General features: G+C 45.4%; 2 protein-coding genes across 2 annotated transcripts; both read right to left on the bottom strand.

The window, feature by feature from the left end:
- Positions 1-764: 764 nt before the first annotated feature.
- On the bottom strand, positions 765-2,099 carry LOC120449896. The gene is made up of 3 exons (XM_039632579.1): positions 1,823-2,099; positions 1,237-1,767; positions 765-1,182 (listed from the first exon to the last, which is right to left on the bottom strand). Exons 1-3 carry the CDS (start codon positions 1,997-1,999, stop codon positions 952-954), a joined length of 939 nt encoding a protein of 312 aa, XP_039488513.1. The 5' UTR covers positions 2,000-2,099; the 3' UTR covers positions 765-951.
- Positions 2,100-4,980: 2,881 nt separating this feature from the next.
- Positions 4,981-11,933, bottom strand: LOC120449800 (T-box transcription factor TBX6). The gene is made up of 5 exons (XM_039632445.2): positions 11,435-11,933; positions 10,418-10,574; positions 7,022-7,289; positions 6,800-6,937; positions 4,981-5,860 (listed from the first exon to the last, which is right to left on the bottom strand). Exons 1-5 carry the CDS (start codon positions 11,523-11,525, stop codon positions 5,114-5,116), a joined length of 1,401 nt encoding a protein of 466 aa, XP_039488379.1. The 5' UTR covers positions 11,526-11,933; the 3' UTR covers positions 4,981-5,113.
- Positions 11,934-16,066: the final 4,133 nt, after the last annotated feature.

Below are 16,066 nucleotides of genomic sequence, written 5' to 3'. Positions count from 1 at the left end.
TGTCCCATCACACATCTCCATGCTATCGAGCGGAAACGAGGCGGCACCTTTGATGGCCCAGTCCGCCGCCAGTCGCAAGTGTTGCCCCCAAAAGAGAGCCGGCTAGATGATTGGCCAAGCCAGGCAATCTTCGACGGTGGCATTCGCTTCAATTCGCGTTAAGAAACAATTGTTAAGAGAGCAAGGAGCACAATCGCTTCAAGTCGCATACGATAGCCATACCCACACACGTAGCTGCAACCTGTTTTTTGGCCCATTCATGTTGCCGCTGGAAGTGTTTATGGGCTCCACATTAGCCACACTGCATATTCATGTTAAACGTCGCCAAAAGACTAACGACAACGTTTGCTCCATTGTGTTGTTGTTGCTGATGCTGCTGTTGTTGTTGTTGCCCTTACCTTTACCTGAAATTTATTGAATTCTCATTTGGGGGCATCCGCCGGCTGGGCCCAGAAGAGAGAGTCCATGTTTGGGGCCGGAGCAAAGCAAACGTTCGCATGTCAGCGGCAAATGAGCACCGACCCGGGCTCACTCGGTGATCTGCCAGGCCAGATAAGCCATCCCCTCCAGCGGGCATGTGTAATTTCCCTGGAAATTAATGTTGCGGCGGCCAAAATCAAAGTCACGGGCAACATATTTCGCTGGCGACAATTTTATCGGCAGCACAATGAAATCATTTGGAGCCGGCGACGACGTTCCCATTCAACGCTGGCGATATTATGTCTTTGCCGCAGCTTGACAGTCGCATATGTTTGGCGCTCTAATTGCTTTGGTAGTTCAGAATCCTTTATTGCAGAAAGATATCAGTTGGCAAAAAGAATGTCTAATCGGTCAGCGCAGGTGATTCCATGAATATAGTAGCTAAGTATAGATCGGTATGATGCAATAAAAGTTGAGTGGTGATTATGATAGTAGCAAGTTAGTTGAGTGTTCATCCAGATGATGTAACGTCTAGTATATGGGATCGCCAGTGCGCATGTGGGCACGACGGTGCCAGTGATTGGGATTCTTGTACTCCACCAATCGGGTCAAATCAAAGCCAGCTGGCACTATAATGGGCGGCTTAACTCCTCTCAATAGAGGAGTTTCCAGTCGAGCTGGTGGTGGTATTGGTATGTCCGGAAAGGGAGACACATACTCCTTCTCCGCGGATTTCTCACTTTTCGGAGGAGCCATGCTCGTCTGAAAGATAACGATTAAAGAAAACAATTTTACGTAAAAAACCATTAAACATACTTTTGCCGGCTCAGGGTCCTTCTTGTCAGTTTCCAAGTTAGCATCACTTGCGTTATTAGAACAATCCGTATCAAAATAGGCCTCCAGGGCCATGGAAAACTCTCGCAAGCGAGAAACTTTGGTCTGGCAAGATTTCTGCTGCGAATCGATCCAAATCTCGGTGAAGGCGTACTTTTGCAGGGCCTCCGTTTTGGCACTGGTGGTTAGGTGCTCCTTCCGGATCGTGACAGGATGGTCCAGGTTGAAAAGTTCATTGCAGGGCATTTGTTTCGAGGAAAGTTCCGGAACTTCTCTGGGACAACAGGGTACGTGACTCTGCTTCTGCTGACTTATCGGCGAGATGGTAAACTTTTTGGGAGACATGAAGCGACCCGCATCCTGTGGGGGCTTGCCGGCGAAGACGCCATCGCAGGCGGAGGAGTCGCTGGAATCGACCTCAAAACCGGGCGACTTTGGCTTCAAGAAGGCGCTCAATAGCGGCGTCTTGGAAGTGTTCTTAGCGCCCTGGGCCAGCTGGGCGGGTACCTCAATCTAGAGGGGCATTATCTTAATACTATGCGCACTATAAAACCCGTATTTCACTTGCCATTTCCTCCCTGGAGGTCTCGTTCTCCGATCCGGAATCAAAGTCCGCGGCGCTGTCGCGGTCGCTCTCCGAGAGCGAGACGCTCAGGTTGTCCAGGATGTTCTCGCTTTGGTCTAACGAATGGAAGGAGTCATTGTCGTCGGTGTCCGAGTGACTATTCGCAACAAGATCGCTCATTTTGCTTGCTTCTTAATGTTAAATGATTTAAATTAATTAGTTGCAAATAAGTTTCATCCGAATGGCGCAAAAGTCAAAATGACAACTACCAGGGTTGCCGAGCTGTTCACTTGTCATCCCCCAAAAGGCTTATCTACACGATCAGATTTTAATTAGGCTTTGTTTTGTTTACAGCTCTAAATAATAATAAACTACTTTTCATATAGAAATTAAATTGTATATATATAAAAAAGGGGAGAGTTAGTGTGAATAATAAGACGGATATTATTTATATATTCAACATTAATATTTATCATAATTTAACATAGAGTAACATAGTGCTTACTTCGACGAGCTTGGCAACTCTCTCATCAAATGGCGCGTAATTATTTGAATTTGATTTTGTGGTTTGTCTCGGAAGACAAGACAAGTATGCAAATATCTAGCCGTTAACAATGCTGCTGCATTTTGCACTCAATAGAGTTGTAAACAAAGCGAGGACAATGTGAAAGGACCACTATAAAGGACGTGCGTACTTGACGACGGCCATTGTGCTCCGGTTATGATTGTTCCCCTTCGAGTATTTTCAAACTGATCCCCAGATTTGACCATATGATTTGCTCATATGTACATATAGGCACCAACCCATCCGGTGAGCACTGTAGTGGACCTGCTTATGTGGGTGATTTTCATTATCCTCTAATTGTCTGTGCCATTGTTCACGCGATAGGTTTGAGAAATTACACGCTTTGTTAATTGTGCCAGCCCAAAAGGGTCGCCCATCCTCATATACCTCATATACCTCATATACGTATGCAAAGTAGGCATTTTCCAGCCCACATGTGAGCCCATTTGCATAAACTGCTTTCACGGCCTTTGTTGTCCGGTGGCCAATCTTCCTGCTGTTGAGCCTCATCTTAGAAGTGGTGGTGGTGGTGGGTTTATTCTGCTCTAGTTTAAAACCCCAGCTTAGCAGGGTTCTCTGCTTGGTACAGGTCGATTTCGGAACCCAGACACAATCTGGATCGGTGCATCCGTTTTATGGCTTGGCCCCGGCGACATGGCAAACCTTTCTTTGCCACGCTTTGTTGCATTCTCCTCGCGACCAATATATTTGCATTGGCCGACAATAAAATCTCAAGTACCAGCGCATTGTTGCCATCTTGTTTGCCTAACGCCGGGCGCAGACTAGTGAACTGAAGTTCAGCCCAGAGATCGGCTCTGGCTTTAGGGATCTACTCTAGTTTCCCAAGTGCCTTACTTTAATCCCCAACGAGGGAATCTTAAGTATTCTTTCTTAAACTTTAGATTCAGATTCATAGATTCATAGTATGAATGATAGACTCCTTCAAGGACCTAAGTCCTAGCCATATTCCTGCTCGAATCAAGTCTCACTTTGAAGTGGCAGCCACGCGTGCGCAGCGTAAAATGCTTTTCCAACTCATTAGCGCCGACAGTGCCAGTTCCTCCTAATAACTAATTAACTTTCGTTTAGGCAACAATTTCCCCTTTTCCGAGTTCCCCAAATTCGTGTGTGTTTACACAACAAAAATGCTGCTCGACAAAGTGTATCTAATTTCATAGGCCAACAAAAAAAAACAAAAAAAGAGGCAACTTGCAGTGGCAGCGTAAAAAGCAACAGCCATAGTGCATTAATTATCCGGCGGACCTGCGACATCTGCTCATCATGCCAATGGATGGGGTCCACATCATCTGGGGGTGCGGATGAGGGAGGTACGTCCATTTAATGAGGCATTCATTGCACTCGCAACCTTGCGCCTGTCAACACACTCACTCGCACACTCGCACACACGGCCGACATCTGTCACCCGTTTCAGTCCGGGATCCCCTATAAAACCGCAGGCCAATGGATTCGATATTCGAACTGATCCCCAGTGGCATAGAACGACAGCACTTCGAACGGCAACAATTTCAAATCGATTTGGTGCACTGACAGAAAATTACTGACTCTGTTCACCAATATTGGTAAGACACAAGGTACTCTTAAAATTTACCCTGCTAATTTATACTATTTCCGGATTTTAACATATAGAAAATATACCTTTAAATACAGAAATATACAATAATATCTTGAGATACTCTTACAATTTTCCTGCTAATTTATACTATTTCAGGATTTTAACATATGGAAAAACTCAACTTTTAAATAGTTCGAAGTTGATAGAAACTTGTATCTTTGCAAGCATATTTGTTATTCTGTACATCTATGTTAGCATCCGTGTAATTCAGTCTCTGAAACTCATTTCTCGCAGTGTGCTAAATTGATTGAACCGTGTTTGTTTTTCCGATGGCTGGGCGGGCAGCGGTGTCTGCACCGCCCCTTTGGCCCTCGAATCCAGACGAGACGTGGGTGGTGACGCATGTCATCGTAAACTTCATCATTGGCTCCGTTCAGCCTTCAGCCCTTCAGCTCTTCGGCAGTTGGCTGCAGTTCCTCCGGCTCTTTGGCTCTTTGGCTCTTTGGCTCTTTGGCTCATCTGGCTGTTTAGCCCTGCAGATCTGCGGCAACTTGCATAACGCATTGTGTGTATTTTCTTTGGCTTCGTCTCAGTCTCTGCCCATTTCATAAATAACAAGATCCGATTCTCTAGGGTAGCATCTATGTAGCATCCAGCATCCGAAGCAGAGATGAGGGCTGCAACCGAATTTCATGCCTTGTCGAGCTATTTAATTGCAAACAAATTATGTTCTAGCCAGTCGCATCTCTGTGTGGCTAATGGATGTGGATGTTGCGGCGTAGGATGCCCTGATGATGTTGTCGAAACCCGAACGTTTATCTCTGTAAATTGCCTGGGATTAATGTCTGGCGGAAGTTGTGATTTCCAGCCCAAGATCGCCCAATGATAGAGGGCCAACTGGCGGTAGTACTTTTTCCTCTGCGATATGTTCATTTACCTACAGCGATGGCTGGGCGTTGTGGCTTTGAAGGCTCAGCCCAGCAGGAGGATCTCCCTAATCCTAATTGAAATAAAACAAATTGATTCTCTTATACTTTAGGCTAACTTTAATGGCTTAACGTTAGGCGGCACTTAATAGCTAATCAGGCTAGAATCTGTATAATATCAAAATGAGTACTATGAGTAAATGTATAAGTATCTTAGCACTATATGTATTCTAACTTCCTCCCCCCAAAATGGCCGATATGCTGAAGCCCTTGCTCCTCGTTGAGGGTTGTTCCGGTGGCTGCTCCTGAGTGGACTGCTCCAAGGTGCTCGTTTCACTGCCCACATCCAGTTCGAGTTCCTCCGCTCCCGACTCATCCGAAATGAGCTCCGCACCGGAAGCGCCGGTGGGCAGATTCAGGCCAGGATGTGGGCCCAGGCCAGCCTGTAGGATGGCTGCTGGTGGATAGAGAGGTGAGGCCTGAACCGCTCCTGCGTACTCATGGGGTCGTCCGAAGTAGGTACATGCCAAGTCCACAAGCGAAGGCCGCAGCAGGCTCTGCATATTCTGCTGGAAGTGCTGCATAAAGACGCTGGAGGCACTCCTCGCCTGGAGAGGATGCGGCTGGAGATGGGGCGGTGGGGAGCCCAGGGAGGCCAGGGAACTGGCGCCAGGCACCGATTGATCGTCCAGCGATGATGATAAGGAGCAGGCGGAGCCATTTGATCTCAGGCGCTTAATTTGCGGACCATCCAAATCGCCGCTTGTCGCTGTTCCACCGGCTGCCTCACCGCCTCCCTTCGTTGGCGACATGTCCGACTCGGATTGGGATTGGGAATGGGATAGTGACTGAGACTGATCTTGATCCTCGCCGGTTGGCGATGAAGACATCTTGCGTTTGCAGCGCGATTGTCCCGTTTCGCGGAAGCCCTTGGCAAACGGATTGTTGTCGATCTTCAGCTTGGTGATGCGATCGTTCTGCGGAAGAAGGCAAGAGGATGAGCGTGAAATATGACGATTGCCAGCATAATCTTGGGCAACGTGGAGATGGAGATGGAGACGAAGACGGAGACTCATCACATAAGTCACTGGCGTCCAGTAGCTGGCGTTAAGTAACATGGCCACTTGACACCAGACTGGGTTTCCAGTTCTCAGTGCGCAGTGTTCAGTGTTCAGTTCCACTCCAGATGACTTGACAAGTTTGTGATCTGTCGGATTTCTCAACCCGAATCTCCGATCTCTCGGCGATCTTGCTAATTAGAGGCAGACTGGCGTCGGCTGTCAATGGGCCCAGACCTAGACAAAAACACAGCGAGGCGCTCAAATTTACAAGGATGTGGCTATCCAACTTCCTAAAACAACAATCCGACCCGCTGACTTTCTGCCTGCCCTGCCCACCAACTATACGATCTGCGATCTACGATCCTGCATCTCCCATCTCGCATCTCACATCCCGAATCCCGAATCCCGGAGGCGTTCCATGCTAATTCGAGACGTTGACCAAGCTACCCACGGCGTGAGCGATCGCCGCTCGTTTGCCCAAAATTAACCAATTAGTGTGATCGTTGCCAGTCTCTTTGCTCAATGAATTGGCAAAAAAAAAAAAAACCAAAACACAAAAATAAAATGCACACAAGTGGGAAGGCTAACTTCGAGGACACATGACTTAAATACTCTTGGCGAAACATTTTTGTTAAATGCCTAATAGTGCGATTTCAGACAACCTTGGATAAGTCTGTTTGAAGCACATGAATTAATCAATGATAGGATATCATGAGCCGATATCTGGCCATCTTCATTGAGGGAATATTTTACTTGAGAGTACTAATTAGACTGAGACTTTCACAAGCGTGTTGGTCAAGTAGTGGCGCCCCTTGAGAGGGTAAACGGAGTCGGGTTGGAGATGGCACCACTTACCTGGTAGGCTGTCACGGCCACGAACTCGGTCTCGGCGAACACAAAGGCCTGCTGTGGAGCCCAGGGAATCTGCGCCAGATCAGCGGTGCGTATGACGTGCAGACGCGGCTGATACTTGTGCATGCTGGCCAGGACGATCTGGATGCGAATCGGGATGCGAGAAAGGGTATTGGACTTGGATTAGTAACTGGAGATGACTTCAAACGACTCGGCCGCACTTACATGGCCGCTGTTGTCCAGCGTGTTATTGGTCAGCTTGACCTTGTTGAACAGTATGGGCTGCGCCTGCCAATGGGCACCGGTGGCCGGACTATCCGGATGCAGGTACATCCGCTGCGGACTCTGGGGCTCCGCTCCGCCGGCCGGCACCCACTGGGAGCCGGAGAACTTGTAGCGGCAGTCGCCCATGGGCACCATCTCCAGGAGCACGCAGTAGTTGCTCTCGTCCTCCAGGCCGGAAACACTCAGTCGCATCGAGGGGAACATGCGTCTGTGGGGGAAAACATCTTATCAGTTAAATCAGCATGTAATACTATTCAATACTGTTAAAACTTTAAAAATACATTCTAATGAATAAGGGAAAGGAATAAAAAGGAAATTAATAGTTGCAACATCAAAAAATCTGTTTTTATAGATTATAACAATATTAATACAGATATCAATTAAGTATCTTAACTATATGTATCTTTCTTGTAGCTTATATCCTTTTTCATAGTAGGTATTTAAAACTAGTTACGAAACCCAACAAAGCCTATTATATAAAACATAGTAGACATGAGATACCAGATATTCCGCTTCTAAAAACAACCAAATTGTTGGGATATTGTTTTCCTACAACATTTCTAGTGTGCCAGACGAGCGGAGGAAGTCCGGGAAAACGCCTGGAAAACCTTAGAGCCTTTGTTTACCGAACAAACTCAAATATAGTCATGCTGGATCCACAAAAGGAGCCCGAGTCCATGTCCATGCCCGTTCCCATTCCCATTCCCGCGTGGGCGTTACAAATATTTAATTGCGAGATTTCCCTTCCATGCGCCATGTAATTAGGCCTGCTCAAATAGAGATTGCCCGGAGTAGTAGGGCTCTCATTCCGCTGTGCTAACAAGGATGCGAGGCCCTGACCCTCGCCTCCAACTCCAACTCCAAGTCGCTGCCGCAGGAACAGCAGGTGGTCACAGCACTTGGCGCCAGCTCTTCGTCCTCATCTTCGGAGTGGTTTCTTGTTATTTTTGGCAATGATTTCGTGTTTCCCTCAACCGATGATTAATTAATTGAACGCCACAGCGCCTTGGTTTGCTAACGTTTAATTTGATTCTGGCTTCGGGATCGGGGACGACTGCCTTTTCAGCTCTGTTGAATTCCATTAGAGCACCGCATCGAAATATTTCGACATTTGTGCGGTTTAGAATTTCATTTTCAATTTGCTTGCTCCCACTTTTTGTTTATTGTTTTTCCTGGCGTTTTTTTGTTTTTTTTTTTTGTATTTTATTTTTGGCAAGAGTCCGCTGTCTGGATTTGGACAAACGATTTGTTAAGATCGATATCTTTGGCGCGTCTGCGCATAATTACCAGTGGAATTTTCTACTGCCAGTGAGGAGCGCATGCTGACCACTTGACGCTTGGCAGGTGCAGGGACACGGTCCAGGAATGCGATCCCCGACTGCCGAAGGGCACCCTGGAAACATCCACCACTCACTCTAATGTTTACCCTACACTTTCCCATAAATAGCTGCTTCAAATGTCAGGTATTAGCATATTTAGGAAATTAAGAGTGAGACTATTTATTAATTGACAGCTATAAAACTGGAAGGAAACGAAATAAATTTCGGAGACTTTTGAATGCGACCATTTGAATTACATTTTATACAAAATGTCAATAAAAGGGTAAATGCATTTATTTTCTTCTTTCTGCAACTAAGAGTTCCAGGCCAACTGAAAAACTTGGCTATCTTTGCGCTACCCATCGAGGTTACCGTGTCGCTTCTGTTTACCGCCTCTCTCGGCGCTTCTCATTTGGCCCAGTTGGTGAGGAGGAGGAGGCTCCACTGGAGGAGCCCACACAGTCTAAAAGCATCGTGACAAAGTCATTTCATTTGCCGCCAGTATCGGGCATTAGGCGATACGGTTTGTTCTATCTAACTTTAATGGCCGTCTGCGCTTTTACCACCCAAAAAGATGGAACGGTTCAAGTGGCAAGCGGAGCCCAGACAAGCAACTAATTAGTTTTTATGAGCGCCACTTGGCATAGTGGCATAGGTTTTGTGTTTGAGTTTGAGTTTGAGTTTGGACTTGGGATCGTATCCGATACGAATGGGACATGAAACGTCCGAATGGGGATTGGGATGCGATTGGACAGACGGTGGCACTCTGGCGCCTAATCATTAAAAATTCAAATCGATTGCATCGCGACCTCTCCACCGTTGGCCATAAAACATTTTTGATGAGCATAAAAAGTATTTAATACGCAGACTTTATGAATAATTCATGGCATATATGTGTGTGTATAAAAACAAAAGGGTTATTCGTGCTCCAAAGAGTATTCATTCAATGCATTTGGAGACCAAAAGTTTATGTTAATGCACTGGGAACCCTTTTTGATCGCTTCCAAACTGAGGGCAAGTGTGAAATTGCTCGTATCTGTCGACAAGCTGTGGTCACTGTCACCGCTAAAAGAAAGATACAGATATGTACATACGTCCGAACATCTTATGGCAATGCCAGAACGCGAAGATATTTCGGGTTCTCAGGTTGTAGGCAGCGCAGACAGGCGCCACAATAAAAACGCTAAGAGCTACAAAGATGACGACAAAGTATCCTTGACGCGAAGATTTATGCCAGCCGAGGCATAAAGGAGCGCCGCCGCACCAACCGACAGGACGTCCCACTGAGCTCGGCGTTCGCCCGATCGGTTGCTTCAGTTGCTTCGCTTGCTTCGGTCTACAATAAATTACGATGACGCCACTTTACGCACATTCGAACAAGTGCCGGACACTTTTAGGTAGTCAGTTTCGAGAACTGATAGATACACGATAAACTAGCTCCGGGCGATCGCGCTATGCCTTTGATTCGTACTATCTACAATCTACAATCTGGATGGCTGGGCACGCAAAGTGCCGGCGAACTTGTTCGCTTTACGCCTCGCGCGATAGTCGCATCAACTGGGCCTGTACCTGCAGTCGCACTCGCATTTTCCATTTGCCGCTTTTCGATTTTCACATCCTGCCGCTGGAAGTGCATCCTTCCGCCGTGTTTGCCTGTGAAAATCGTTGTCGCGACGCCGCTGTAAACAATTTCGCAGGCGCCTGCGTCTAATGAGCGTTTAACAGCAGCATATCCTCGCTGGACTCTACTGCATCGCATCGGTTGGTTTGGGAATCGGGATCGGGATCGGTATCGGGATCGGGCTAGGGCTAGGTATCGTTATAGGGTGCTTTAAGTGCTGGTTTATTATTCTTTGCCCTGCGTCTGGGGTTTAACATTTTTAATGTTCGTGCTAATGCATCGCCCGATCTATGTTTGCACCCGATCTCTAAAGTCTGTATCTCGAGATTTCCCCACTCCTGGTTTCTAATTTTCATCAGCAAAGATCTTTGCTCCGTGCTGAACCCACATACATACCGGCCACTCTTGGTGATGATCATTTCGGTGCCAATTTGATGGAACTGCTTCCAGAGATCGTCGTTCTGCAGGGTCATCTCCACGCCGGGCAACGTGACTCGGGGTGGCATGATCACGTGCCGGGGCATCGGAATTGGCAGCATTGGCGGAAACGGATCTGAAAAGGGGCAATGCAGGGTTAAGGGTTAAGGGTAAAGGGTTAAGGGTTGATAAAGATTAAGAAAGCTAACAAACAACCTGATATTCTACGAAGTGCAAGCTTTCTTTGATAAGCATTCACAGATTATGATGATATTAAACTTGTAATAAGGGTAATGATTCGATTGAATGATCTTTGATTGAAAAGATATAACACCTAGTATCAAATATAAATTATTTTTTTAAGAGAGCTTTTTTAGCTGAAGAAGTAATCCCTTATAGATACCTTTTAAGATGGTATTATGCCAAAAAAGAAAGCCATTTGAATAACTTAATGGTCGCCATTAGTTTAAGAGCCCACGCTCTGATTTAAAGTGTGATATTTCTGTCTTATTCATGAAGATCTTGCGACATAAAGCCAAATGATGACTGACAAATATGGGGCGATATAAGAAAGCTCATTTGGCGAACCAGGAACATTGATTCTTTGCCGATTACTAAACGTAATGCCCTCCATTAGGGATCAACAAAATACGAAGCCATACTTGTGAAGCCAAAATGAGATTACAGACAGCGATTTTGTTTTAGGGGTACGCTGATCCCGCAGTTTAACGATCGTCGCCAACAAGTAAAATGCATTTGATATCAAGTTTCGCGATCGGCGATCACTTTCCCACATTACTCAGCTTTATGAGCGGCTGGCCATTAAAACTGCTACGCGCACACACCCCGCTGATCTCGGCCAGCCTTCGGTTGGTTGAGACAGAAACCAACAAAAGTTTGCCAAAAGTTACGGCCATTAATGCTAATGATGGCTAACAGTTCTGCCGCCCGCCTAACAGGGCGTATGCGTGATATGTGTGGGGGCATAGAGCTTACCTGGTATGCGCTGCATGATCTGCTGGCGATAGATCTCGTGCGCTATGTGCTGCTGCATGCGCAGATCCACCAGCTCGTTCATGGTGATCATTATGAGGTGGCTCCAAAAATAGTATCAAATCTGTGCCCAAAACTGCTTTGTTTGGCGTTTGTCACTTGCTCACTTGTTCCGCACACACAGAAAGCACTCACGCAACATATGGCGGTGTCTATTTTTTATTTTGTTTTTTTGGGCAGTCTTTTTAGTCGGGTTTGCTTTTTAGTCGAGCACGAGACGCCGCCGATTAGCGTCAATTATGCAAATCACAGCACACAAAAGTCTCTCATGTGCGTGGGTGTTAATTTGATTAGGCCCGGTGTCGCGTATGTGGGTTATTATTCTACCACAACATACGAGTATATAGAGAGTGTATTTTGTGTCGTGTCTTGAGCTCGCCAAGTTCGCATTTCAACTGAGCAAGTTCCGTTGGCAGAGCGATCTCTCGATATCTCGATATCTCGAGCTGCATGGAACGAGCTTGACTCGTTTCCGTCTTGAGCCATTGATCGAGATTACCTGCTGCTCGCCATCGATTGGCTGGTGGCATCGGCAGCTAGCCGTCTCGCTCTGGTTTGGCACCTCCATTTTGAAAAAATCTTCTCGATTTTCCCACTGCCTTGGCTCCGCCCACGAAGCGCTGCCCATCTCTCTCTCTCTCTCTCTCTCGCTCTAATTGCGTTTAATTCTGAAGTGCGAAGTTGCACAGTCAGCGAAGCAACATGTTGCTGTTGTGTTCATTCCATGTCTATCTGTGTGTGTGTGTGTGTGTGTGGCTGGCTGCCTTTTAATTATGATCATGATGATTGAAATTGTTTTCTCTCCGTCTCCGCTTTTTGGCATCTTTTTGTGTGTATTTATGCTTTGCCCATTTGCAGCCGCTGCTACATCAGCATCATGGTGGTCCTCTTGTCTGTCTGGCTGCCTCTTCGAGCCGTGTGTGTTTGTCGTTTTGCTGATCATTTATTACATTTTACCCGCCGCACTACAGAGAAAAGAATTTATCGTTGCTGTTTGTTCAGCAATTTGATGGTTTTTTATTGAAAAATATTGACTCTTAGTTTGTGTGTTGGCAGCGCATTGTATAAGATATTGATCTAAGTATCAGTAAAAATTCCAATCACTTACTTGAATGTACCTTGTTTACTTGTTTGCACAAGGATGTTGATTGAAATTGCTTGATCATCGTTGCAATAGCTTTTTATACCAATTTTAGAGTGTTTATACTTGTATAATAAGTTAATATATTAAGGCTATTGTTCATATGCTCCACAGGATTTATTCTATCATATCATATGCTCCACAGGATTAATTCCATTGAACTAGCCCCAGTTTTTCTCTCTGTAATTATATGGTATTTCGACTTTGACGCTGCGTCATTCAGGCATTGATATGGCGGCATCCAAAGGCCCGATATGGCGTCTCCACTTGCTGGTACACGAATATCCATAGGCTATAAGGCTATAAAGCTATAGACCACAGATATTGTCGGCTATGCAGGTGGTGTGCTGTCTGTTTGTCGATCTGACCTTTTAGAGAGCTTGGCAAAACATTTGTTTCAAACGACGGAAACGCGTGTCGGCGCTGCTTGCTAACAAATTCGAAACTAATTAAGCCCCAATGAGTTGGTCTGAACTTTGACTGAAATTAAGCATACGCCATGTGGGCCGACGACGGCGAAACGTGCTCAGTTTTTAATGTGTTTTAATGTGTTGTCTTTCTATTTTTTTTTTTTTTTGGCCAACAACTGGTCTCGTGTTTGCCTCCAGTGCCACTTCCTTTCGAGATTAAGCCCATCGCCCGGCTTATCTGACCTGCATTACTGCGAAATTCCTGAGGCTCTCGATGGGTAAATATGTAGTTAGCCGAGCTAATTTACACAGCACTTTGCTGGCCTGACACATCCACGCATTATTTTCATATGGCTAGGCCCACAGCCCAGTTGGCGGCGATAAGCGGCTGAAATTAATTTACAATTACCAGCCAGCCCAAAGCGACCATTTCGCCCAAATTGCGTTCTGGCCACGTATGAATGTACATACATATGTATGTATGTACTATGCGCCGTCTGCCCATAATTTATGCCTCGCGTTTTCACATTTGGTCGCGTTCATTTCCGGTTGCGTTTTCCGTGCTGCCGCGTTGCCTTGTCTTTCAGCTCGACTACGTTCGTCAAACCATTAGACATCGATCCTGTAGGGATCTCTGCCCATAGATCCCTGCCCATAGAGAGAGACCCTGCCAATAGCTGTGCAATTTGTCAGCACCCAGCTAATTGGTGCTGCCCCTGTGCCTGCTGGCTGACTAATGCATTTCGGTTTACTTCCGTTCGGTTCCGGATAAACGGGCCAACAGGTAGCCAGTTGCAAGATGCACTCGAAGAACTGCTAGTTGAGAAGATTCTAATACCTTCAATAAGTTAGTTTTGCATAGGTCTACAGAAAAAACTAAAGAAATTAAGGAGTTACTTCTCTTGATTATATCACGTTTCTTTAAGTTTAGCAAGTGATTTATTCAATCGGGATCTAACCCTGTTCAAAGAAATTTATTATAACAATATTCCCTATTCATGGGCTAGCAAACTCTAGTATTTTTCTGCGTGTACATGCATTGCTGCCGCTTATCAATGTTTTTGGGTATACATTTCAGAGATATACATTTCAGCCAGCGATCAAGTGAATCAGGGAGTACAAACAGATGGAATAGCCTTGAACCAGGTCCCGGGATCGTCATTGTAAGTGCTATACAGTACAAGCAGTTGCGAAATGAACCCGATATGTGGGTATATCGGGCTATATAGGGTATTGGGGGGGAAGGTGGGAGCACGAGCCCTCGGCATCTTTCTCGCACGGCTGCTCAAATTAAAATTAGCATAAATCCATAAGTCTATGAAAGCGATGTAATTTTCCATGGAAAATATGCCCTCCACTCATGTCAAGCGGCCATCGCAATTTATTGATTTAAACTTTTAGCTCGGATTCGTTTGAACAAGCCCTAGCGCCTTTATATGCGACTATTAACGGTCTGCCACTTGGATCTCCGATTGTGAATTGTCGATGGGTAGATGGGTAGATGGTGAATATTTGTATTTGCGTACCCGTGAGTAGATCCATTGTTGCAACACGACCAGCGTCTGCTGCTCTTTTGCCGAGGCATGCAAATCTACTTTGCTATGCAAATTAAGTGACTCAATCAATATGGATGCGAAGCACCGAGGAACCCAAGTGAACCAACGATGACCAAAGGAGGCATCATAATCATCTGTGTCCATGGCGGACCTCTTGACAGCTTTCAATGGTCGCGGGACCAGACCTACTCCAATAATTGAGAGGTGTTTAATCGTGTGTTTCGTTTTTGTTTTTCTGCATACTCACCTCGACCACCGAGTTGTAGTTGTAGTTGTAGTTGTAGGCCTTTCGTTATGTTCCATCTCCACCGGCTACCAATCCACTCGATCGCTGTTTGCTCTCAAATTATCATAAGCAAATAGGGCCCAAGATGCGCCAGACCAGACTGCTGATTCGTATTCGTATTCGGATTCATATATTCATAATCATAATCATATTCAGTTTCAGATTCCCCTCATCCCCGATGTTTCTGACTACTTTACGCTTTTCAGACCCCATCTTCAACTGAAGTGCTAAAGTTGCTGGCGACGCGACGCTCTGAGAGGCGCTTCTGTTGTGTAGACCCTTGAGTTATTACAATATTATATTCAAATTTCAAGTGCTACTGGCTCGCCAGTCCTCCACTCTCCGATTGTTGGGTATATGGATATAACTGGGTATTTGGGTATCTGGGTGCCGAAGCGAATTGAAGAATCTGCATATTTTCCATAGCATCTAAGTATGGTTGTTTGCCTTCGAAGCTCATTGAGTTGGCACTCGGAGATGCGTGTTAATGGGATGTGTAACAACAAGATCATGGATTCAAATTTGGCGTTCGAAAACAATTGCCAAATGTGGTCAACAAGCTCCGATGGAATGGCCAAGATGAGGTGCTAAGTTCGGAGCTAAAACTTTAATGGTGTTTCATTTCTGAAACTTAAAACAACTCAATGAATTAATTAATACAAATTATTCAATTATAAAATAAAGAAGTTCCACCTCTGGCTCGTTAAATAAAGTACCTAAATATTTTCAAGCATGCTGATTAATATTTTCCAAAACTAATAAAATCAAACAATAAAAACTTAGTTTAGCCACATTGTTTCTATGCAAATAACGCAACGTGTTATTTAATATATTATTACATAAGCTATTGTTTAATTCATTTTATTCATATTCAAAAATAGTAATTTAGTTTTATACGATTTTTAATGCTTAATATGAATATATTTTAGCAAATGAATGAATGCTTCTAAACAAAAACCACTAGATTCTCGAATATAGACAAAATTGGTGCTGCATTTCATTACCAAAATTGGTAAAATGTGGCCAACGCCACAGAGCCAGAAAAGTTCAACGGCCAAAACGGTGACATCAAAGACGAGTGCCCAAGATCGCCGACAGTCAGCCAAAACAAAAGGAGAAAACCCAGTAACCCAAGTCCAGTAGCCGAGTAGCCGAGTAGTCCGCCGGCCAGAAGAAACCATT

The sequence above is a fragment of the Drosophila santomea genome, chromosome 3L, assembly GCF_016746245.2.
Source record: "Drosophila santomea strain STO CAGO 1482 chromosome 3L, Prin_Dsan_1.1, whole genome shotgun sequence".
NCBI lineage: Eukaryota > Metazoa > Arthropoda > Insecta > Diptera > Drosophilidae > Drosophila > Drosophila santomea.
The sequence above is the reverse complement of the archived record's forward strand: the minus strand, read 5'-3'. Positions and strand labels throughout refer to the sequence as shown.